Source organism: Cyclopterus lumpus, chromosome 3, assembly GCF_009769545.1.
Source record: "Cyclopterus lumpus isolate fCycLum1 chromosome 3, fCycLum1.pri, whole genome shotgun sequence".
Taxonomy (NCBI): Eukaryota; Metazoa; Chordata; class Actinopteri; order Perciformes; family Cyclopteridae; genus Cyclopterus; species Cyclopterus lumpus.
The window spans coordinates 3,163,781-3,190,435 of record NC_046968.1 but is presented as its reverse complement, the minus strand read 5'-3'; the positions used below and the strand labels follow the sequence as shown (position 1 = coordinate 3,190,435).

The following is a 26,655-nucleotide window of genomic DNA, read 5'->3' as shown; positions in this document are numbered from 1 at the left end:
GCCCGAGCAAACACTGCTTTCCAATACCTGTATCAAAAGCTGTATCCCGGGGAGGGATTAGTTTTTGTAATGTGGGAGTGTGTGTGTGTGTGTGTGTGTGTGTGTGTGTGTGTATGGGGGGGGGGGGGGTTTACACAATAGAAACAGGCAGCGTCAGTTTGGACAAAGGACTGGGCTACAAAGAAAGATCCGTCAAAAATAATGCAGCCGGCATATCGATCCTACTGGAGATGAGATCAGAACTCCAACTCTTAGAAGTTTTACACAAACAGGTTGCGGCTCATGTTTAGTTTTCTTTGCCAGCGATTGGTCTGATAGTCGTCATCACATGACGGAGCAGCTTTTGGCGTTCAATGTCACGAATGTTTGAGTGATCACAAGCCGTTAGTGCCCATTTACAATGGATGTGATACAGCTCCGGCTGCAGGGCTGTTCTCAGAAAGGGCCTGCAGTGGAGGCTTGCCATAAGACAAACAAAAGTGCTTAGCAAAAGCTGTCAGAGCCCATTATTCAAGTCCCCCATACAGGAAACTTACTGGAATTGTTTTCGACGCCAGCAATGCACGCCTTTTCCAGCAGTGGCAGTTGGAATTGAAACTGGCTATAATTTGCAAGGCTTCTCAGGTTGAGAACAATGACTGTGACAGCTCGAACAGGCACTGTGGAGCACATCTGCATTCTTCCACAGGAATAAGCCCCAAAGAAGGGCTCCGGTCTTCCAATTATGGAAATATGTGCATGTCTATATATACTGTATATGAAAACACCTCTCGAAACTTGCTAACTTGCAATGCAAAAGAGAATCAGAATTATGACTGTTGTATCCCTGCAGGAGTCTTCACTAATTGTATTTATATATTATAATTTCTTGTCATTATGAAATATTTGAAAACTTTAAACTCAGATTCATGCAATCTCACGTATGGTGCCTGTTTTTAAAAGTGTGAAGTAGGTGCGTTGTACTGTTTTACTCTTCTATATTTAAAGAGAGGAAAATACAAATGTTACATACAAAACCACTGATCGGCTTATGAAATGTGATTCATATAAATTAAAGTGATACCTTAACATTGTAGGAAGTAAATACAATTACATATATATTAAAAATATTTTGAAAAGGGCCATCCTGCCTGATTTATATTTCAAAAACATATTGTTATAATAGTTCCGTGCTTTGGTATAAACACAATTAGAAGTGCAGGACTTTTAATGGCAAAGGAGCATTCATGAAGTGAGATGTTTAATGAGTGCACCGACATGACTGAGGTCAGGAGGGATTAATAGCTTACATTATGAGGTGTATTAGTACAATTTGTTTAATCGTTAATTAATTAATATGCGCATATTAATAAAACATCTGTTGCAATATCTGTTGTCCTCTGCAGAGTGCAACTTCATGAACCACGGCACATGTGGAAACCTGTCTTCTTGATGTGTTGCTTTAACGATTAAGTTTGCTGCAAAAAGTGTTCGTCAGTCAAATGAAACATTGCAATTCCTCCCCCAGTTCTGACCTCCTCTCCCACTTAATATCCGTATTACTTGCTCTGGCTCCTTTTCTGCGTCACTCTCCGGCAACACCTTCCGCCGTGAAACTCGCCAGTCTGCACGTGTTGTTTGTGACATTTAACGAGATCACGGGATCGCATGTTTGACAGATGCGCTCGTGACGCTTTCAAATCTACATCACCCTCGTTCACTCAGCGTTCAACTACGGGCGGCGAGAGAGAGAAGGAAAAAAAAAGAAGAGAAAGGACGCCTGCGAGAGAGTGAAAGAAAGAGGGCGGGGAGGAAGGGAGGGGAGAAGAGGCGAGTGAGTAAACCGTTGAAATATGAATTACAAACCCGAGCGGCGCCATCTGGACCGAGAAAACACGCATCATAGTGGAAAGCCGGCACATTAAATTAGACGTGCTACGGGATCCATCTGCACCTCGTGAAATCAATCTCATTCCTTGATTTGATTAGGTCAGCCACGCCGAAGAAAGAGAAAACTGTTGTGCTCCTTGATTAAGCTTGTTTCGCTTTGCACCCGTCCACAGCCACCCGCCTCCAGCATGCGGTGTATACCGATGAGTTTTGGGCCCACAGGTAGGGTAATGACAGCAGTCAGGGTTAATGCTAAGAAATCTCCCTCTATTTTACACTCAGCGTGAGCGCGGCGGCCAAGCTCATTTACACCTTTTTTTTTTTAAGGTTTATTGTCTTTATTGTTTGGAACATTTCTCTCTCTTTTTTTTTTTTAAATGTATTTTCGTTTTCCGCTCGAGTCGCGCGCTTCACTCTGTTCCGCAGAGCTCTTCGCATGATCAGAAGTCGTGTCTCGTGTCACACACACCAATGAACAGACCGAGTGTCTGCTGCTCTCTTGTTGTAGCAACAGGCTGCAATGGACAGGCGGTAAGAATCCATTCCGAAGATTGCTTGCATATGCGATAGGTCATTCTGGAAGTGAGAGCTATCGTAGCCGAGAGCCTGGGCGCATTATGCAGAGTTGTTTTTATTCTCCTCTTTCCCATTCTCTCTCTCTCTGCCGTGACACTGCACCCTGCCGTGATTAAAATGCATCCTCCCGTGCATCCATACTCACAAACAAAAAGCTTTTCATGGGTGGCTAAATCTAATTGTGTTGCCCCCTTGTACTAAAGGTATCTGCTTTGACTTTGACTTATTTCTCCGGAAGCAATGACACGCCGCCGGCAGTGAATGCAACACGTGTGCCATTTGCTCAAAGTGCAGGGATGGACACGGAGCACATTAGCCCTGATTGACCTTGGTGCAGATTGCACACAAATCGGGCACAAATTGTCACGTGTTTTTTGTTAGTCTCATTAATTCATGATTGTCCGAGAGGGAAATAAAAACAGCATGAAAGTGGAAGGCGAAAGCTGGCTGTTGATTCAGTCCTCAGTTCAATAATAGGGGGAAAGAAAGGGCTGTGTGGAGAATGTCTCTCCTGATTGTAATTACTGTACCTTTTCTGAGTGGCCTTAGCTTCAATTACAAGCCGTCACCTTTGCTTGTCTGGTTCATGACACCCTCTCTGTCCCATTGTCTCAATAAGGAAAGAGTGATAATAAATGAACAGCAAAAAAAAGGCAAGGTACTCCTTGCCCTTTTTTAGCCTCCATGAATACCGTGTTTGACCTCTGAGAAGAGGCAATATTGATTATTGTTCTATTGCAACAGATGCACATGAATCCCCATGGACCAACAATGGAACTATAGATAAAGTGTAAGAGTCACTCTGAAATGCTGGTTATTTGAAGCAGAAATATATGAATCACATCAAGCATTTACGTAACTTGGCATAATTTGAGGAGTCTAGCGTATTTTATGTTGCTCTAATTCCCAAGGAACCTCTTTTATTTCCACTATTCCAGAACCTACGTTGCCTCCAGTGAAGTCTGCTGTGGTTCACACCAGAAGGGAACTTTTCTGTCCAATTTGATAAAACGCTACGTGCCACAAGACAGACTGGAGGGAAAATGTTCCCAAGAATAGCTAAGTGTATCATATATCATGCATTGCGCCATCTGTTCGGTACATTCAAAATGTTATTGCAATATTTAGAATTACAGATTATTCATGTAGGTGTAATTAACACAAGTCCAAATCCAACAAATGGGAGGAAGCCACAATTCATTTCCAGACATGTTTGAGCAGAATCTATCCGGACTAACTATTAGGCTTCAGTTGCCTCAGGGCGTACAGATAGGGAAGAAAAAAAAAAGGTAGCTCTAATTTTACCACTTTTGGCAATCAATTACTCCCCGTTGATCCCTCTGCAATACTAGGCCCTCTTGAATGAATTCCTTGGATTTGTTCTGTGAGGCTGGGTCACATCGACCAGATGAGGAGAACTGGGTCATAATAAGAGACTGATCTGAATAGAAGAAAAAAGGTCAACATCTGGCTGTTGCAAAAGGTGCTATGTAAACTAGTCCACGCAGCCTTGGGGTTCCCATACATTTTACATAACAACATGCAATCTACTACATATTTAATGGAATACGTGACATTTTCCAGTGCGATCACCAGGTCTGGTCATGCAACCTCGGTTAAACACGTCTGCCGTCTTCACGGCATTCAGGGTTTCACCAAACATGACATTCAGAGTCAACAAAGTGCTGCATTATACAATACATGTGCCTCCACGCCTTTGTCAGTTAGCATCTTTTGTTACATTAAATCACATCAAGTGCTCCTACAAAGTGTTGGAAAGTACACGTTTGATGTACTTGTACAATACTTAAGTGTTTCAATTTAATGTTATTTTACGATACTACTCCACGACACTTCAGAGGGAAATATAGTACATTTTACTTCTCCACATTTATCTGATAGCTTCTAGTTCAAGCTGTTCTCAAATATTGTTCGTAGCAATATCTACAACATGTAATGCATTTCATATAACCCCTCAAAATAAATGTGTATGTATTCAACACAACCGAAAAGCCAGGAAGTTTAAAGAGTGACCAACTCTGAAGGGAGGACATCGGGGTGGACAGGTGTGTCCAAAAACAGCAGACTTTCACCCAGGAGACCGTCGTTTGTGTCCCGTCTGAATCCCTTGTCACGGAAATGATGTACCGTATTTTCCGCACTATAGGGCGCACTGGATTATAAGGCGCACTGTCAATGAATGGTCTATTTTCGATCTTTTTTCATATATAAAGTTCACCCGACTATAAGGCGCATTAAGCGCAGTCAGTCAAACTTTATTAAACGTGTTCACAATAACTCTCAACATTGTTCAAACGTTAATTAGCGTATTCACAATAACTCCCAACCTTGTCAGTTGTAACACGTAAAAAAAACAGATACCGCTAAATCAAAAGTTAGCGTAACTCTGTGTGGTCTTCTTTACGTGGCGCAGGTCATCTTCTTGCTTCCTCCACTTCCGTACCATTGATTCATTAATGTTGAATTCTCTCGCAGCGGCTCTATTCCCATGTTCTACTGCGTGACTGATAGCCTTGAGTTCGAAGTCCGCGTCGTGTCTCTTGACAGGCGCCATTTTGGGGTCCTTATACACACACACTGTAATATTATGGCGAAGCACAGTATGTATTACTCCACGACGCCCCTGACTACGGTAGCCGTAAAGGGGCGTTCACACCAAACGTGTTGCGAATTTTTCGCGCGTCTGGATCCCATGTAAAGTCAACGCATAGACGCGTTTGGTTGAAATTCGCCGGACGTTGTGTTAGACGCGTTTCGCGCATTGCGAAATTTCGCTAGAGTTGAAATATTTCAACTTCCAACGCGAGTTGCGAAAGTTTCGCAACTCGCCAGCCAATCAGCGTTGAGATGCTCCGCCCGTTGGGCTGCTGCTGCTCTGGTAGCAGCCTATCAGCGTTGAGATGCTCCATCCGTTGGGCTGCTGCTGCTCTGGTAGCAGCCAATCAGCGTTGAGATGCTCCGCCCGTTGGGCTGCTGCTGCTCTGGTAGCAGCCAATCTACCTAGAAGCGGAAGTTATCGAGGCGGAGTCGGTGAAACTCCCCGAGCTGTGTGAGCCTACAGGTGATGTTATGAACCCAAACACCAGGGGTTAGATGTTCCGACGTTTATGGGATATCCACAACAAGTATAAAGCAGAACTAGCGTTTATTTCGACCGTGGTGGATGGAGGAAATTATAACTGTTTTTACCGAGACAAGCCACGGAGATAAGCCACGCCCCCTTTTCGCAACTGGTTGCGAAAGACACAAATGAACACAACTTGACTGATAAACTGACGCGAGTTATAAAGCGTTTGGTGTGAACGCACCATAATGCTGCAAGCGGTGCGGCTTTGTAGTTTACCAAAGTCGTACTAAAACATTTTGACAGAGCGCCGTGTACCACACAAAATCGTTTCGAGGTCAGTAAGCACAACCAGAATTAATCCATATATAAGGCGCTCCGGATTATAAGGCGCACTGTCGTTTTTTGAGAAAATTAAAGGCTTTTAAGTGCGCCTTATATTGCGGAAAATACGGTACTTAAGAAACATCACTTCCATAGATATTTTAAACTAAATGTTGCTCTAACTGTATCAATGAAATAGTCACAACCACAAAGCTACAACCTAACCAGCTAACAGTACAATGCTACTTGCACATTGTTGCATCTGAATCTGTCATCTAATAATGCCATATATAACAATATATTAGTCGCAAGGCCAATTTCTCTTTAACAAGTAAAATAACTTGTTTCTTGTACTTTTACTTTCTGCTGATAACACCTCTGTTCATGTTTATCACTGAGTTCCACCAGTGATACAAATATTTTTTTATGTGTGTAACTAGTTTTCTCCAATTAATTTCAGCAGTAATAGTAACTAACCGTTACCGAGGAGGACTACGAGCAGTAGAATTGGGATAAGGCAGTCCTACGTAGCGAGTGCAGTCTGTTCCAGTAGACAACCGCTGACAAGCAGCATCACAGTGACAGCATCGCCTCCCCCTCACTCCCCGATTCAGTCTCCCTCGCCTCCTGCGGTCCCACTGCAACGTACATATGAGGCAACGCTTGTCCTATCTGCGATTTGCCTTGACAATGAGCACAATCATTAGTTCCCTCTGCAGGGCTTCACTAAAGTATGTAAAACCCAGGCCTGAGGCAGGGGTTGGGGGGGGGGGGGGGTGTAGGCTCTTGCTCATTAGGACACAGTGATTGTTCAAGTGATTGCCGTAAAAAAGATCATCTTCAGTGGGGACGGCCGTATTTCCTCCTAAGCAGTCCTGTGCAGCCCCTGACTGGGAGCTGTGGTTGGCGAATGAAGGTGTGCATGTGTGTGTACGAATCAGAGAGTACTTTAAAGTACTGCCACAAGATCATTTCATCAGTCAACCGAGGCTCTCTTCATCCCTCCGAGTCGCAGCTTCAATCTATACACACCAATGTCTGTCTTTTCATCACAGCACAGCTAAAGGAAAGAGCCATAACAACTTCCCCAGTCCGTATACACACACACTGCACTCACTAATGGCATATTCCCCCCTTTATGATACATTCTGTTTACATTCAGACAGTGAAGCAATCACACGGTGTCCTTTGGTTACAAGCAGAAATAAACTAGACACACGACAGCTGGAGTGCTTTGCAGTATTCTTCAAAGAATCCAAAGGTTTTTTGTATAGATGTTACAGCCAGCCCGCTATCGGCTCTATCGCCACTGTTACTACTCAAATGCAGAGTAAACACGGACAGGCCAATGATCTATGTGTCCAACCAACCTGTGTAGACGGTGTTGGTGTGCTGGGGCTGCAGACCGCATTGTAGCACACAGTCTGCTGCTTGTTTCCTAAAGGCCACCATCAATGTCACTGATTCTTGATTCTGTTTTTAGTTTCCCAGGCAACTCAGTTAATGACAGGGACCTGTGACAGACCCCCAGCCCCCTTTCAGTAATTGCAATGTTTGATGACTGCTTTTGCACTCCAGTGCGAAGGCTGTCTACAAAGTGGGCGACCGAGGCATTTAAAGAACCGCAGCTGGTTCCAGCCGGATCGGCTCAACTTTCTGGGAATTTTTTTGGCAAAGAAATGATTGATTGATTTTCAGATTATTCTCAAAAGAAAGCACACAGTGTAACATTTTTGTAGAGTTGTGGACTTAGTTGTCCGTCCGTGATTTGTGTTAACTTGCCGTGTGCCACCTAGACAGCTGTACAACGTGGTAACTCAATATAAATGTTAAATGTTGAGGAATCAATCCTTTTAAAATGGAAATATCCAGGCAGTAGGCCTGTGGTGTGGTTGATATGTATTGGTGTTGTTTTCAATCTCGTAGCCGCAGTGCTTGGCTGGTATATGGCCATTGGGGAGTTGGGGGAAGACTCCTGAAAGGTCGATTCATTCCAGGCCGAACCGGCTGGTGTTCATAGAATTTTTCATTTTTTAAGTTTCTGTTGCCAGGGGTTCCTGTATGGTCCCCAGCCCTGGCGTGGGCCAGCCTGTCCCTCACCGCCACAGACAGAGTGGAACGCTGCCTGTCAAACTGGGCCAATCTCATGCTTTGAATATTCAGACATGAACAGGCCCTCCCAATTTGGGCTGGTCTTTATGTTTTTGTTGAAATCTGGCCGTGTTTTGAGTCAGTGCCGTTCAGCAGTAGTGACATGCTTATACCAAACTGAGGAGGCAGGTGTCAGCGTCTTCAAATGATCTTCATACTAGAAGAAAACTGACAATTACAGACAAATGTTTTTCGTCCTCCTCGTCATCTCAAAGTCCCAGACTGAATTCCAGTGCCATAGGCCCGTGGACATTGCCCTCCACCTTGGAGTTATAGCTGAACAAGTCAATGACCCAAACCGTGGTGTGTGGAGGATACCTTTGGATACCTGTGAGAGCATCACATTCGTCTGCCAGCGGATCTGAGAGCAGCTGACACTAAACTGAAACTTTATCTAGATATATAACTTCATTTGCTAGGCTGGTTCTTATAGTCTGTGATCTGTTTTATCGTTTGAATTACTTTTTATTTACTTAAAAAAATATATTTAAAGGCAAAACATTCTTACTTAAGAACTTTATAAAAAAATGTTATGTGATTAATCACACGCTACTATATTTTTCTTCACTGTTGTGTTTGTCAAAAGTACTTTCACGCAGAATGCAAATATCTTATATGACATTGTTCTGCTCCTGTTATATCCCACTGTCCTCATAAGCAGAAGTGGAGGTGTTCAAACTTTACCTGGTTGAACTTGACAGTTAATAATAATAATCCATTTAATTTATATAGTGCTTTTCAAGATACTCAAAGGACACTTTACATTATACACCATAGACACAGCTACGGGGAGCAATGCAGGGTTTAAGTGTCTTGCATCAAGGACACATCGACTAGGGCGGGGATTGAACTGCCAACCTCTTGATTGAAAGACGGGCATGCTAACCACTGACCCATAGTTCATTTTGACCTTGAATCCGATCGGGAATGAATGTCTACATTTCTAAATCGTTTAGCATTTCTATATGGGTGACATCACAGTATTATGTCAAGTGAATAAAGGGAGTCTTAAGTGTCAAGGACACAAGGAATTAACTGTGGACGGGTCGCAAAAAACATTCTATTTTGCACAGCCAATGGCGATATAGATATGCAAGCTTGAATAGTTGATTTGCTATCCAACGAGGGAAACGTGCAGCCATACATGCTGCATAAAGTCACACGTGGGAGGAAAAAAGAAAAGAAAACGATGACAGAACATCATTAATTTGAGCTCATTAAAGAGTTTCTCAGTGTGGAGGATTGTTGCGAGGCATTTGTGTTAATGAGCTACATCATTCATGTAAAATGATGGCACAATTAGGAAAACAAAAGTGCAAGGTGTGACAATTTAAGTGAATGTGCTTTGTCAGTGTCTGCAAACAACACCTCTGAGACAGTATATGCATAAAAAGCCAGCTTATAAAAACATTGCGGGGGCTGTTGGTGGTGGTGGTGGTGGGTTGGGGTGGGGGGGGTTGGGGTTTAGAGGTCGGGATTTTCACCGGCAGACTTTTACCTCGCTATTGTGCACCTTCACCAAGCTCCCTAAGGATCCTCTGTTGAAAACTCTGTGGCAGGAAATGGAATTAAAGCTGCTGAATACAGATGTTTTGATGCGTGCCTGTGTGCTCCGTCGTGTGTTTTTGGAACGTGCGTGCATATTAACCAAAAAAGAACAAACTGAGAAGAGGAAGGTTGTCAGCCGTGTCCCAATACCACTGCAGCATTGCCCGCTGCCTCTCTCCTCCCCTCTGAAAGTCACTCACCTTGGGGATCAAGAGGCTTATCCGAAAGGTGACTCACGGTAAAAAGAAGTGCTCTTGCTGTTTATGTGAATTAAGAAAAGTTTCTCGCCTCCCCAATGTCAGAGCCCCGCACGGCGTTTCCCTTTATTTTCTCTGACCTCTTTTGTCGCGCACCATTGTATCTCCTACTTCAGAATTACCTCTTTAACCCACACTCATTTTTCGCCTTTTCTTTCATCCACAGATGTTTGAACCGCCTTATGTAGCATTGTCAGACTCATTAGTTATACTCAGCCCGTACAGCGAGTGGGAGCCAACCACTCAGCCGTGCACGTAATGCAGCTTTAGTGAACTAATGAAACTGTAATTACAAAAGTAATGAGGAACAGGCAGTATTGTCCAGTTTTCCTTGGGGCAAGCTATTGGTGAGCATGAATAAGCGTGTGCAGAGTTTCCCTCTTTAATCTTTTATGGATTCTGATACTTTTCTGCCCTTGCTGTGTTATGGAATGCACATTCAAAGCACTTCTTGCTTCTCTGTTCTGTGGATTTCCGACTGCAGGGAGCAATATCCCCCCACAATGTGTTTGTATGATGTATTTGTGATGTATAATGAGGAACAATGTAGGCTAAGGTCCATTTCCCGTGCTACTTATAAAGTTATGGCCCCCTGGGGGCTCATTTAGCAAAGTGTAGGCTATGTTGAGCCACGTTTAGTTTCCCTGCTACAATAGCTGCCGCAAAAGAACAAAACATTACAGCCATACTGTTCACTTATCTGCATTTACACGTTGAGAGCTTCTAGAATCTGCTCAGCGTATTAACCTGCATTCATTATACTCCCCCCCCCCACCCCACCCCACCCCACCCCACACGTCTCCGGGGACCAAAATCCAGAACTCCGCTGCACCTTTTCAACTGTTCTTTTTCCTCTTAATTGCAGCTACACACAGACTTGGATGTGGGCGGCAAGAACATCAAGTACGTCCTGGCGGGCGAGGGCGCCGGCACCATCTTCGCCATCAATGAACTGACGGGCGACATCCACGCCATGAAGAGGCTGGACCGCGAGGAGAAGGCCGAGTACACTTTGACGGCCCAGGTGGTCAACGCCGACACGGACGAGCCCTTGGAGCCGCCGTCCGAGTTCATCATCAAAGTCCAGGACATTAACGACAATCCGCCGCAGTTCAACGAAGGCCCTTACCGAGCTTCTGTTCCAGAAATGTCTGCTGTTGGTGAGTGAACAACAGACAGGCTGCCTTTCCAGTGTGCGCCGCACACAGCAGCCTAAACACTGTGTGAGATCTCCGAGACGGCTGATCTCTAATAGGCTATTGGGTAAAAAATAATGAGTGGATGGGAACAAGAGGGACATGCGTATGCCTATTTACATGCATGCTTGCTATGAGTGTCTTGCAAATGGAAATATGATAAATCACTCAAACTTCCCCCAGAGCTCAGTGCAAGGCCGCCCGATGCTATGGAAAAATCAGCATATATGAGGAAACAGCACTTGCATTTATGGCAGGCATTTAAAAAAAAGCTATTCTCCACTTTGCATAGGTCAGGGGCCATTCTGTATGTGTTGCATTTGAGAAAACGGGGAATTTGTATTGCATTCTTTAACATTTTCATGCGGCAGTCAGTTATGTGGCATAGCTGGTGATCATTGTGATCAAATATTTATGGAAATCTTCGAAAGTTCAGAATTTAATGTGTTGAAGAAACAGTTGGAGAGGAACTGGGCGCAGAAAGCACTGCAGTGGAACCCTTTATTTTGTATCAAAGACTCCCCCCCCCCTTCTTGACACAGTAAAGCAGTAAAGCTTAACAAACCTCGCCGTAGAAAAGTCTGTGCACGACTGCTTTTTAATTCAGGATTCAAGCGTTTAGTATAATCGCAGATGAAGCGGAAGAAGCCAAATAAAAGCATAAAGGCTTTGCGTTTACACCGTCTCTTAGCTTGTCAACACCGACTGATGCTAATTGCCACGAGCTACCTTCCCTGTTTGCCCCACAAACTGGCACACATCTCGCCGCAAACACTTTCCATTTTGCTGTATGCTAATATATTCATATATTCACATTCTTATTCTATCCGCGCATTTAAATGACCACTGCATGATGATCACATAATTCAGATGTATAGCCCATCTAGGATTGGCAGAAGCTTGTAAGTGGATCAGTACACTGTGTTTTTTCTTTCCCTTCAGGGGAGCCTCGCCACTGACCCCAGAGCAGCAGGAATCTTGTAGACAATGTTTCCATCAGTAGCAGGAAGGAGATCAGAGTGTGTCTTTATGCCGTTTTTTGACATTGGAGGGGTTCAGCGCAGGGGTGCCGAGGTCTGTTGTTGGGCGGTATGCGCTTGTTATTGTGTTTTTTTTTTCTCATCGAGTGTCCTCTTGTTACCTGTCACAAAGCTGACATAACACGCTAAGGCAGATGGTGCTAGGTGTGTAGAGGAATCTCTTTGGTAAATCCCATCTGTGGCTTGCAGCCTTTACGTTGGTTCTTGGAGGCGACGGCGAGTTTGCTCTCAGCTCCGCATGATCATGACTTTTATTAGCTGCCGTTGCGGCTGACGCCACAGCCGCTGCAAAAAGGAACAAAACACAGTGCAAAGGAATCCGTGTAAACACAGAAAAACATTGAACTGTTGTTGTCTGAACTCTGTTCCTTGATCCCCGGTGCTCATTGTTTTGGATCTCGGCTGTTGCAGCTCTCTAAGGGTTTCGCCGGTGCAGTGCAGGGACAGCCATGGTGACGGGTATGGAGGGAAGTGGTAGTTGACAGCACTCTGTGATTTGCCGTTGGGAATAATGCATAAGAAATGGAAATCGGCGTCTCTTTGTTGATTGTTGTTCCCTTTTGTCACTACTGATTAATTAAACATTCTCGAAAAAAGCTCAGTTGTTCGCTTGAAAGGCTTTTTTTCCCTTCTTCCTGCGACTAGTTTTCCTCTTGTTAAGTTTTCATGCGGCGTTGTGGGAAGAATGTGACGCTCCGGACAGACAAACAATAAGCCGTTTGTCGCTCTCTCTCTCGCCTCATATCCATAAATAAACTGGTTTCTTTACAGTGGTGTTCCATCTCTTATCGTGTTGAAATGAGGATTTGTGAAGGCCCCAGTGGATTACTGGAAGTGTGCTGTGGAGTGGATAACTAACAAAGTCCACAAGAAAAGGGGAGTAGAAAAATAAACGAATGTTGGTGAGGTCTGCTGCGTATGAGCCCCCACCACCACCACCACGAGAAACTGGGGAGCACTACCATGTAATTATGGCACGTGCTAAGAGACGCCACATTACGTCTGGTGGGGAGTTGTGCTGATGCCCACCTGCGTCGAATAATCAAAAATCTAATCCGGGCCATAACGGGCTTGTTCTTGTGACGATGTTATCCACTTACAGGGCTTGTCAGTTCCACTCCAGACTTCATCACTGTCTTCCCGGCTCGTGGCTTATCAGGAGTGTGTCCTCGGCGTATCAGTGAGACTGGGGACAAATATCAACACCCACCTTTTATCTGCCAAGGACTACAGCGAGATAGAAAACCCTCCTCATTGAATGTCACCATGCCCCATAGGAAGCGGTCCCCGCAGCTGGATGAGATATGTGACATGGGCCGCCAGGGTCGCCATGTTTCCTGTGTGCGTAGGAGCATAGAGGTTAATGGGAAATGAAGGAGAAAGACCTTTTGTTCTTCTTTTAAAAGGGCCAGTCGGATAAGACGTGTGGCTTTCGGTGACTTTTCTCTGACTTTCACTTTCCTGAATGGCTGAGAATGGAGGTGACTACCGTTCTAATTGTACGGCGGATCGTCTCTCCGAGTGCAGCGCGACAGCGAGAGGAAGCGGAGAGCCGAGGTGGTGGACGTGCCGGAGGAGAGACGGCCAGTCAGAATCCAGTTTGATCTGATTAGTGTAAGGAGTCAGGAGAAATGTGATGTCAGTAGTGATTCTGTGACCGACGTGCTTGACTGGCGGTTGCAATGTGGTGCTGTTTTTGACATGGGGGGGAAAAAAACTTGCATTTCCAAAATGTCAACTCTTTAGTAACAAGGGAAAACAGCCGTGTTTTAAAAGCTGCATTCATTGATTCTTGTGTGCGCTTTCATGGGGGCAGTGGAACAAGCAGACAACATTAGGAGTCTTGTTACTGGCCACCTGACAAATAGAAGTCCAATGCTTACTCCTCTTTTGGATCTGTTTTCTCTATGCACCATTTGTGTTCGCTAGCTAATAGCTACTGTTGTAGGCCATGTCCTTTGGAGAACAGCTGCCTGCAATGGATGGAAAAAAAGGTTGTGGGCAAGAAAACAAAGATAGTGAATAAACAGATGATACAGTGCAGGGGCCTGGAGAGCTCGGCACACTGTAATGTTACAAAACCTAAATGGCTGCAAATAGAGAAAGCTCAAGCAAATCCAGAAACAAGTCCAACACAACACAAGGGAAGTGTGGGCTGGGAACTGTTTAATGCCAGTAAAACAATACCAGCCCCATTAAAGTGATACCGTTATCAACGGAGTACTTCATTTGACACCCAAATGGCTAGTTAATCACACAGCGGTACCCGATGACAACGCGGCCCTTGAACCACCGGTGGCGCTACCTCATTGTAGCGGAAGCATAATGCCAAACCTGTTGGTTCTCCTCCCCGGTTAAAAAACGTTAGCCGCAAAGCCCCGGCTCAGACATCTCCGTGTTCACAGCGGTGTAGCAGTCTATTCAGGTTATGGTCGCGGACCAATCACACGTTGCATATAATTGAAGAACGCTTGCGGTGATTGGCTGCCAGGTTTTCTAGATGAGGGCACAAATAGGATCAATAACTGGTATTGTTCGACTGGGTTATTTCCATCAAAGAGAACCCATACACATCCTGACTAAAAACTGAAAAATACACTTTCAATAATGTTAAAAAATATACTATGTTATTTTGACATTGAAGTTATTAGCTATGTATTCATATTAGCATTGCACTTGCATGCCCTCTGCCAACTTTGTTCTGTTGTAAAACCTCCAGCTTGTTTAATTATTTAGAGCATTTCATTCTCAATGCTACGTATGTTTCATACAAATGTTTTTCCTGTCTCTAGTTGTGTTTAGCTCTCTTCGGCCCCGGTAGTAAAGGCCCTGTACGGTAGTGCAACCCCATCCCAGAGAAATAACGCAACTACGTGTCCCAATTATGTTTCGATGAGAAAACGTAATCACCGCCTATTAATTCCACAGAGAATGTTTTTCTTTGAGAGAGTGTGTGGGTAGCAAGGTAAAACAATAAAAAGCTCTTTGGTTGAGGTTGGGAAAAGATTGTGGTTTCAGTTAAATGTTAATACACACATAGTGCCTCTTGCTTCAAGTCACTGCAGACATTTTTTTTTTATTAAACCAAGACCATAATCTCTCCCTTTCCACGACCGAGTGCCTAAACATATCCATAACAAGTTTCATAAAGGCTTAGTTGTTACAAGCAGATTCAGACAACAATTACGTTATCAGTGAACATTTTACTGATACATTGACGATCAAAATATTTGGATTACCAATATCTCCTCATTAATTTTATGCCGGCTTTTCATTCCCATTTCATACCCATTTCCTCCTGCTAATTAGTAGGATATCAATGTATACATTTGGAACTGCAGATTAGATCTCTGTAGGTTCATCACTATTACAACTCTTTCCGGAATACACATACTCATTTGATCTATTGTTAATATCAAGATATTAATTACTCGCAACGTTACAATTTTTTTTTGGAGGGGGCGGGTATCTAATTGATTTAGTTTTATGTGCTCTACAAATCCATGGCTTGTTTAATTTCCTCTGCTTCTACTCATCAGGCCAGTAAATTATGTGGTCTTTTCTTTTTTAATTGAAAGATAAAAAATAAAATAAAATTAATATTTACTCTACCTCTCCATATCCCTCCTATATCCTCAGTCTCATACGTATAATCTTTAGATAATTATGCTTCACTGCAACTTCAATTAAAAGAGAGTTTGTAGCTTGTTTGGGAAAAGCTCGGCCGTGATTACAATTCTAATTCATTTGCACGGATCTCTCAGGATTAGTAGAGCCAGTTTTCCTGTTAATGGGGGTCTTCGACTTTAAGGCCAGTACAAGCTGACAAATCCTCGCCACCCCCCCAGTATGTCTGTCGACCATATGCTGGAATTACGAGGCACTGCTACCCTTCTGCAGCTAACAAGGGGGTTGTGATGTAGTTGAAAATTACAAAGTCTGCTTGAAGTGACGCTTCAGGTAATTAGGAGGAGGTCGCTAGACCATCCTCCTAAGGGGGGGTTTTTTGGGGGGGGGGGGGGGGGGGGGGGCTGCGAATGACAATAATTGCTACACTGCCAAACAAACTTGCCGAAAGTTGTTTTGCCGGATGAAACCCGTACGAGAAGGGCCCCGGGAGTGTTGGGCTGCGAGCCTGCTTCATTATCAAGGCGATTAATGAACGTGCGCGTGGACAGATGGCCCGTCGCCTCTCCACGCGGGCCGTGCTCCCTGAAACCCCGGCAAAATGAGTACCTGCACGGAAGCGCCGATCCCCGCCAAATGTGTCAAGATCTGCTAAATTGGAGCGCAGACATAAAATTGAAGTGACATTAATAGATTACCTGGGGTTGATTTGCATTTTCAGAGTTATTATGGGTGCGTGGTAACAGGACTAACAGGCACAGCCGACTATGTGGGGCCTTAATGATGTTTCTGATTACGCTCTCGGCAGCTGGGAAAATAAGTAAAGGCTTGTCATCGCAGATTTGGACGATAAATGAGCAGACTTGATCAAGGGGAGACGTATGGAAATGAGCATGAGGCAGACCTTTATCAGAGCTGATAATGTACAGCAGAACAGCGCACTGTGATCACAGATGATTTAATACCCACACGGTTATGGAAGTGATACACTAATACATAATCCTACATGAAGGATAACGTTAAATATTGTAAGTTCCATCAAAGAACTTGTCTCTGTGTGCATCTATCTATCTATCTATCTATCTATCTATCTATCTATCTATCTATCTATCTATCTATCTATCTTTCTATCTATCTATCTATATACTGTATCTATCTAGCTTTCTATCTATCTATCTATCTATCTATCCATCTATCTATCTATCTATCTATCTATCTTTCTATCTATCTATCTATCTATCTATCTATCTATCTATCTATCTATCTTTCTATCTTTCTATCTATCCATCTATCTATCTATCTTTCTATCTTTCTATCTATCCATCTATCTATCTATCTTTCTATCTTTCTATCTATCCATCTATCTATCTATCTTTCTATCTTTCTATCTATCTATCTATCTATCTATCTATCTATCTATCTATCTATCTATCTATCTATCTATCTATCTATCTATCTATCTATCTATCTATCTATATACTGTATCTATCTAGCTTTATATCTATATATCTTTCTATCTTTCTATCTATCCATCTATCTATTATCTACGACTGATTCCTATTCCTCCTCACTTATTTTGTTCAGATCAATACAGGGAAAGCTGAGCTATTTCCAGAGCATTTCACGCTCCACTTGGGCCAGATGTTTTTTTAAAAACCCTTCGTTTGTACACCTAAAAATAGTATTGTGCTATGCTGATCTCGCAGTAAATCTTGCACACATCTTGGTCCTGGAAAGTCTGAGTCTAAATGCATTAAATGCAGTTTAACTTGAATAAACCCGGGCAGTATTTCAGGGTCACAGCAACCCACATAAGTAAAAGGAAGCACATTTATAGTGCATCTTTTATCTGGCATTTTCTCTGTGGAGCTTTGAGCAGAGTTAAGAGCGCGGGTGTCTGGTGTTTGTGTCTCTCTCCTCTCCTCTCTGATCCTAGACTCCGCTCTGCAGCTTGGCAGATGGACCGAGTGGCAGGGGGCCCCTGGCCCTTTAACATAGTGGGCAGCTGGGCCAGACCTGGGCCAGAGCTGGGCCCGGGGCACATCTGACGAGCGGGCTCCGGGGCTGGGCAGGGATGGGGCGGGGGGAGGGGGTGGCGGGGGGGGGTGGCTATGGTGGTGGGCGGCTCACAGGCAGAGCTTGGGTGAAAGGGTCAGGGCGGTGAACCCCGGCCAAGGCTGCGACTCTCTCCCAGGCCCCTCTAACTGCCAGGCGGTGTGCGTGCCAGCCTGCCCTTTACTGTGGACGTGCTAAATAGGGATGGGGCAGGGCCTTGGAGGCAGAGAGGATTTAACTGTAAATAACTCACGACTCCTATCTATCTCACCTCGTTTGGCGACAGCGTTTGCACTTGTGCGTCAGTGGCCACGTGCACGTCCATCAGCAGGTGGGTTTTTCTTTGGAGGCTTGTTCTTTAACCACATCTGTTTGTCACCTGTCAATAACCCAGTGACTCCTTCTTTTTTTTCTTTTTTCTTCTGTGCACATCCATTCTTCTTCATGGCTGCTACACCCGGCAGCATTGAGAACTCAGCATCCCTTTGTTTCACAAACACAGCCTCATGTACAAAAAAGGAAATATTCCCCAGCTACCAGATACGTTCTTCAGGAGTAAAAAAAACAACAAAGCGTACGCACGGCTGCTCAATATCACATACAGATGTGTATTACTAATTCAGCAACTGTTATTTACGATCCAATGTCGAATTATGTATGTAACATCATCAGTCACCGGTCCAGATACGGTAATATAAGCCCTTTAATGCCTCCTGGGGCGGTATTGTCTTTCTAGAGCGTGCAGAAACAAACGGCACACGTGGATGTGTCTCGTGCACAGGTGACCATAAGTGCACATACCTCCTCTGTGTTGGCATAACGCTGCACAGTCTTAAAGACACTGTCGTGCAGGTGTAATTTGTCCTTGCTCCCTCTCATACACACTCTTTTATTTACTTTTATCTCCCTCTCTGTACGTCCCCCGCCCTCGCTCATCCTCCCTTTCGCTCGCCAATCGCTCTTCTCTTTCGCTCAAGCTGATGCTCCCTCTTGGTCTTCCCTTGTGGGAGGAACAAAAAAAAAAAAAGTAGCTGGCTCCTTGGTAATGAAGCCCTCCAATGTGATCTGCATGAGATTGCCTCCCTCGCTGGCCCTGGCCGCCTCGCCCCGATGAATAGCAAAAGGCTCTCAATTAGACGCAGCACAAATAAAAGCAGCTCTCTCCTTAGCCACAGTGTCGTTTCTCAAACAAAGTCGCCTCTTTTCTTTCTTAAGCCGCGCAGATGAAGAAGCAGGAGAAGAAAAATGCAAAAAAAGGGAAGGAGGTAACAAACAAACAAACAAAGCCCATGAAAGGGAAGGTAAATGAGGCAGTGTGTCCTGTCCCTGTTTCCCTTCGTAATGATGAGGCAAAGGATGCGAAGAGCCGGGGCCGACACAAATGCCACCATCTGTTTTGTCGCGGTGGATGTGATTATGAATGGATTTCATGCAACAGGATCAACAGTGGTACAATATGGAACATGAGGGAAGCAAAGGTTTTTCTTTCTTTCACAAACCTGTCACGTCCCAGCTCACTGTACCCGTTTAATTAAAGTGTTTGTAATGAAAGTTCTTTGCAGCCTTGAAATGAATGTAAGACTCATATTTCGCTGTCATACTGTCACACGCTGCTGATCATTGAATCAAGGTCAGTTAATCAATCTGAGAGGGAGAACCAGGACACAGCTCCCTCCCTATCAGCGGTACCGCAGGGCAGCAGGTGGGACTGATCCTGGTTCGGTGTGGCATCGGAGGACACCTAATGGCCACTGGTGGGCAGATCCCCTCCGAGTTTCAGTCACTTTTTGAAGAAAAAACATTAAAATGCGAGCAGCCTCGCAGTCGGACTGTCCCACGCCGTCTCTGGATGTAGGATGGACTTGCGCTAAGGGGGCATTTTGCTGAAACTTGATCAACTGATTGATGGTGATGGACAGGACATGAACAGCAGCTATCGTAGTTGTTTTTCATTCCCTATAGTTCCAGCTTCTCAGTTGTTGGGATGTGTTTCTGTTTTTGGCTGGTTTTCTTCAACCAACAGACAAAAACACATTTCTAAATTGGTTTTAGGAAAAAAAAATCTGGGCATTTCTCACTGTTTTCAGAGCAATTAGCGAAAAAGGATTGATTGATGAATGCATTATTTTTGAGAATAAACAGCAGGTGAATCAATGATGAAACCATTGTATTGTGCTGGGCGACACGTGGGTGGCTGAGCCTTTGTTATCTGTTGGCTCTGATTTGAATGTGTGCTGCAGAACAGCATTGATGTGAGGCCGTAACAAAGATCAACTTGTGCACAATGAAAGAATAACGTCACGTTGAGAAAGGAACATTGTACAAGACTACTTCAGTATTGGAGCATTGAACCTCCTGGGGACTTGCAAATAAAGATTTTTAAAACAAGAGAGAGAAAGAATCATGCAAATCAATTCAATGGAGACGGAGATATTCTTAAGAAAGTTAACTTAATTTGGCATATAACGTATATTAAAAAAAAGCTTACACAATTATGCAATTTTGCCATTATTTACATTTTATGGGAGAAAAGGCAAAGAGCATCACAGTACAGTGAACGTTATATTTCCTGTTCATCAAGATTGTTCTTTTTGACCAGTGTGAAAAGACGGTGTGTTTGAAATGAGCGCACCACTTCATGATTGCATGGATCCTTGGATCAGCTGGAAGGCAGAACTTGCACAGCACTCCGATGATTTTCTTTTTTTTTGCTTTACATGCCGAATAATGTCAGCATACTTCTTTTCTCAGGTCTTTATTTGCACGTTTTGGATAGAGGTAATCCAAAAGTAATGGAAAGTAATCAAGTAATATTACATACTGTTATAGTTGGACAAGGTTATTTGCTTCATTTTTTGACAGGTGACTAGTAATTGCATCAGAAGTAACCCACTCAACCTCAATTCCCATAATGCAGCTCTTTATCTCCTGTTAACCCAACTTAAACCACGTCGTTTTAACATCACAATTCCCATAATGCAGCTCTTTATCTCCTGTTAACCCAACTTAAACCACGTCGTTTTAACATCACAATTCCCATAATGCAGCTCTTTATCTCCTGTTAACCCAACTTAAATCACGTCGTTTTAACATCACAATTCCCATAATGCAGCTCTTTATCTCCTGTTAACCCAACTTAAATCACGTCGTTTTAACATCACAATTCCCATAATGCAGCTCTTTATCTCCTGTTAACCCAACTTAAATCACGTCGTTTTAACATCACAATTCCCATAATGCAGCTCTTTATCTCCTGTTAACCCAACTTAACCACGTCGTTTTAACATCACAATTCCCATAATGCAGCTCTTTATCTCCTGTTAACCCAACTTAAATCACGTCGTTTTAACATCACAATTCCCATAATGCAGCTCTTTATCTCCTGTTAACCCAACTTAAACCACGTCGTTTTAACGTCACAATTCCCATAATGCAGCTCTTTATCTCCTGTTAACCCAACTTAAATCACGTCGTTTTAACATCACAATTCCCATAATGCAGCTCTTTATCTCCTGTTAACCCAACTTAAACCACGTCGTTTTAACATCACAATTCCCATAATCGAGGCTTTCTGTAAAAAAAAGAAAAATGTAGTCCCCAACCTTAATTTTCTTAGGCTTGCCACATTTTCCAAAGAACCACAGTCAATTATACTCGATGTATACTACAATTATAATTGATGTATACTACTGTAATCCACTCATTACACGGGCCCATACCACATTTTGAACCACAGATCTATTTAGATGTGGTCTTCATTTCTTCCCTCCCGACAGTGAAAGGACTGTCAGAAGAAGCACTGACCACAGCTCGCACTGAACTCTATTCAGAGCCCCTGTGATGCTGCATCCCAGGCAAGAGTGGGTGGGAACAGAAACGGAGAAGGAACAACAAGGAGTTGCTGTTCAGAGTCGCTCCACACGTTTGGTTTTTCGCAGCCTTTTGAAGGTGAACACAGATGTGGCATAACAGCAGCAGTTTACTCGAGGTGGCCTCTGACCTCTGAGCCCCGAGCACAGCAGTACCACACAGTTTACAGCACGACCATGACTGTGTTATAGCTTGATGTAGTTATGCAACATTATAACAATCAAACATTACTTTGATTACAAATAAAATACCCTGTGATGTCATTTCGCGACGTACAGATGACGACCCCGCCTGTATGTGAGACAGGTGTAGTTTGCTGTGAAAGGCCGTTGTCATTAGGCTGCCCTACTCAAACAGTCTTTCCTCACACCCTCAGTCATACACTTACTCACTAATTGCCTATGCGATGTTAGACTGAGGACATTTTATTTTTTAATTTTGTCGTAGATTTTGTTCATTTGTGTAGGTGTACACAACACCGCTGGAATTTAACGAGTAAGACCGAACACATTGGTAACATAAGTGGTTTAGTTTTTTTTCACAATTTGACATTTTTTTCACACTTTCACAAATACCCCGTGTGCGGGTCTGCGTGGCGTCCTCATCAGCCCTCGTGAATGCTTACTCATATCTGCTTTCTCACACGCATTGTCCCGCACACAGACGGGGCTCGCCATATCCATTATTGAAGAAAGCCTTGTATATATTTAATGTTGTGTGTCGTCTTTTTTTTCTTCTTCTCGGTGCACTTTTCCGCTCTGCACTCGTCCCTCTTTGCTCCTCCGCGTCTCCCTCCTGCTGCATCTGGTTCTGTGCGGTGCGTCATCCGCACTTATTCTTTGCTTTTTTTTGTTCAGCAAAGAAGAGATTTTACTCCGTGGCTCTGCAGCCAAAAGTCAACACGAGTGTGTGTGTGTGTGTGTGTGTGTGTTCCATTTTCATGCTTCAGGTGATTTTACAGTGTTGAACTGCAAGAACAGGATCCCCTGTACTCTCATCCCCTCCATGTATGCATTATTAATTGTCTGAGATACCAAGCATAGCTATTTCCCCCTAGGTCCCCCCCCCCCCCCCCCCCCGCACTCAGCGCCTAAAATTAAAAGCAGCAATTGCGTCCCATTGAAAGTCATAATTACACTCTTTAAAGCTGCATTTCGCTCCCACAAAAGGAGAGTGTAAACCTAATTTAAAGGCAACAAAAAAGAAAAGAAAAAAGACTCAGACTATGTCTTTATTAGCTGGTTTTTTTGTACGTGATCATGTGTGTGTGTGTCTGTGTGTGTGTGTGTGTGTAGGTGTGTGCGTGTCTGAATGTAGCTCTGAAATTGGCTACAGCCCAGATTCATACTGTAGCTGGGACTGGAGGGTGGGGGTGGGGGGGATTGGTCAATGCAACATAAATGGGGGTGGAACCCATTCATCAAGGTGGCAGAGATTTGAGACGAGACTGGAGAGGTCCATCCAATCACCGGCAGGGAGAATAAAAGGCAGAGGCGTAAAAGTCCGCGCAGCAAGGTCATTTGAAAAAGAAGCCGATAAGATCTCCAGTGCGGGCGAGGCCCTCCTCTTGATGTCCGTCCCCATTAACTAAAGCCCTTCGCCCGGCTGCGCACAGCCACTGCCACGCCTCGGCTGTCTGATACAATGAAGGGAAATATAGAAGAACAGACTCTAATCTTTTACACTGCCATCACAACGCATGGCTCCTGCTAGTCATGTGGTCTTTTAACCTTTTCCTCTTTGGTTTCTTGTCCAGGTGTTACTTTAAACGTTCATATTTTACAGCAGAGCGACACCAGATTCAGGTCTGGCGGCTGTTTGTTGCCCCCCCCCCCCCCCCCCCCACCCCCCTCCGCCCCCCCTCCGGTCTCGTCTCCTCCGTCATGCGGGCGGCTGATTCGCGGCATCGTGCAGCCTTCCTGCCCCGGCTGCTCGTGTGTCGGAGCATTGGGCTGCATTGCTCTCAACGCCGCAGAATGGATTTTTGTCAGTTTGTGGTTTTACGCCGGTCACAGTCTGCTGTCCACACACACACACACACACACACACACACGCACACACACGCACACACACGCACACACAGTCAATCTTACAGCAGGTTTACTATGTCACACTGGGGGCTGCTGTGTAATTGGGTGAATCTGCTCTCCAGCACGCTACAGAGATAGCCCTTTAAAATTTCACTTCACTTCTGGGAGTGTAAACAAACCTTGGGATTACTCGGGCTGTAAATCCACATTCCACCATTTCTGTTGCCCTCCTCTCATCCTCCCCACCCCCTCCCCTCCCTTTTTTTTGTGTGTGTGACTGTCTGCCACTCACTTTGAGAGTTTAGGGGGGCATGCTAGGTGTTTGCCCAGTATTTGGAGTGTGTTTGTGCCTCCGTCTGTCTCCCTGTGTTGGATGTGTGTTTTAGCATGTCCGTGGTGCGGACACTTTATGTCTGTGTGTTCCCTGTGATGGATCGCTTGTCAGACGGCAGCATAGCGCCGCTCTCACCGGCTGACGAAGACATTAAGTCGCCGGTCATGTGGACGTGGTTGCGTTTCAACATTCCTCTGGGAAAAACGCTTTAACCCCTTCCGGCTTCGGGACGGCTGTCAGATGACAGAGTGCATTACTTAGAAGGTGCTCGGCGCTCGCGTCCGCAGAACGCGGAGCTCAGCGGAGTTCAGCGGCTTAATGCAGTTGTGTGGGAGGTGGAGGACCTCTGTCACACGCGTGGCTTTGAGATGGGTCCGTAACCGCCGTGTTAAATAAGATTTTTATGAAATGATTTCACCTCTGCGGGATGTAAGAATAGGCAATATGTAATAGACGGAGCACATCTTGCACTGCAGCAGCTTGGGGGAGTCGTTGCTGAGGGAGGGATGACAACGCTCCCCCTCCTTTGTTTTTAATGCAACGTCATCCTCCGCGCTGCTGCTGCCCCCAGAATATGAAAATAGCACACTCTGAGAAAGTGAATGTTGGAGGTAGCGCTGAAATACTCTCCCCATTTCAGATGGCTGACAAATACCCACCTGCGTATTAAACCCAGGCAACACATTTAGAAGGCGTCTGCATGGTCCTCACAACAGCACATTCTGGTCTGATGGAGCAGCAAGAGTTAGTTTTTTACTCGGACATTACCGAGAAACAACAAAAGAACGTGAAATACCCGCCTGTGCATATTCACACATCATAACTATTCACACACAGTTGTGTTCATCTACATTTACCGCGTTGTGTGCCAATGCCCTCTGCTAACCAATCAGTGATCTGTTCTAAATCTAAACAACCTTTGACGACATTTTCAACCTAATAGACAGTTTTTTGTTTGCTGCTGACACATAAATGAGTACGAGTGTGAGTTATGGGTAAAGTGTCATATGAGGGCACAGTGACCTTGACCTTTGACCAGTAAAGTCTAATCAATTAACGTTTGATGAGATGTTGTGTTTTACAAACTGCACGATGCACAACATGATTGGTTGACGATTGGATATAGATATATAGATATATCTATATATCTATATATCTATATATATATATATATATATATATATATATATATATATATATATATATTATGTCAACTGTGTAATCACAAGCCAGCAACAACTTCCTCATTGTGGCAAAACATAAGCCTTTGTTGATTCCCTATAATTAGGTATCACTAGCTCTCCCATCGTGGATGGAAAAGGCTGCACAGTGCTGCCTGTCAAGTGAAGTTCACTGAGATCGCTCTTCTTCTTTTCCTCCACACTGATGTGGCCTAATGGTTTGCTAGAGGATTGGATACTCATGACATTTTAAGCCAGTTTAAGAGGTCATCACGTGAATATCCCTCTTGATTTCCTCCCTATATATATATATATATATATATATATATATATATATATATATATATATAAATCTGTTATGTTAAAGGTGTTATTTTATTACTTTAGTCGAGTTGTGTTGTCAGTTGTTCTCCATTCATACAGAAATACCCCCACACACACACACACACACACACACACCGAGCAGCTCGGCTGGAACTGGTCTTCACGCCTAGTTAAGGGCATTTTGGCATCAGTGTATATATAAGTAATTCGTTTCTGGTTTTAAGTAATAACTTTGATCTCAGGGGCTGGTGCTGGTGCAGTGTGGCAAAAATATATTAACCGCAAGTTAATTTCCCACCACGGTTTTGAATTATGCTGAAACTGTGTTTTTTTTTTTTCCTTCTTTTTCATTTTTTTCATTGAGGAAGCATAATTCACATTAAACACTTTCGCCCCCGTGGCAGCGTTCTCAAATTAAGCAACATTTTGGTTAATTTACCCGTGATAAAGTTGCTCATTAGGAAATATACTTTGCCTTATTCTTTGTTATTACCACGCCAATGCAAATGCCTTGGGAGCAATTAAACATGTGAAGTGGCCAATTTTCCGTCCTCCACTTCCAGTCCCGAACTCTATCTGCGTGTTGCACACATTTCCCACGGACTAATTAAAGTGAATCAATGACACAACCTTTTAAAATGGCGGCGTATGTCATGGCCATCGGTGGAGAACAAAGGACCCTCTTAATTATTTTGTTCCTGCTGCTCCCGTAAACGGCTTGTCAAGGCAGCAGTCTCTGTAGCCGTCTCCTTCATGTCATGTACACACACACGCATAGGCAATGACACACACACACTGTTCCTCTGTGACGGCTCCCTCTCTGTCTTATGAACGACTAGTAATTGTACACAACAATGACAATGTAAGTGCTTAAGTGTGATGATCCCCTTACTCTTCAAAAGTGCAGCGTCCCTCATCCATCACCGGCTCTTGGGACCAGCGTCTTGGATGCTGACAACCATATCTTATCTGCAAAATGTTTTTTTTCCGGATGTGAGCCTTCCTCTCCGGCCCAAGTTGCGTTCGGTCGAGTCTAATTTTGAAGAGTGTGTTGCGGCCCGATTGAAGCACATATATCCTAATCTTTTCAGCATCCGCAGGGTGTTCCCTCATTCATTTGCCCTGGTTCCTCAGCTGCTGAAACACGCACTTTAGCATGAGTACGCATTAGTCCCGTTATGAAGACTA

The 26,655-nt window shown here is 44.1% G+C and overlaps 1 protein-coding gene across 1 annotated transcript in view; it reads left to right on the top strand.

Annotated features, from left to right (window-relative positions):
* cdh8 (cadherin 8) overlaps window positions 1–26,655 on the top strand; it is a 94,726-nt gene that overhangs the window by 24,269 nt on the left and 43,802 nt on the right. The window contains exon 2 of the mRNA XM_034562828.1: window positions 10,676–10,970. Within this exon, the coding sequence (XP_034418719.1) occupies window positions 10,676–10,970 (295 nt within the window). The remainder of the gene's footprint in view (window positions 1–10,675; window positions 10,971–26,655) is intronic.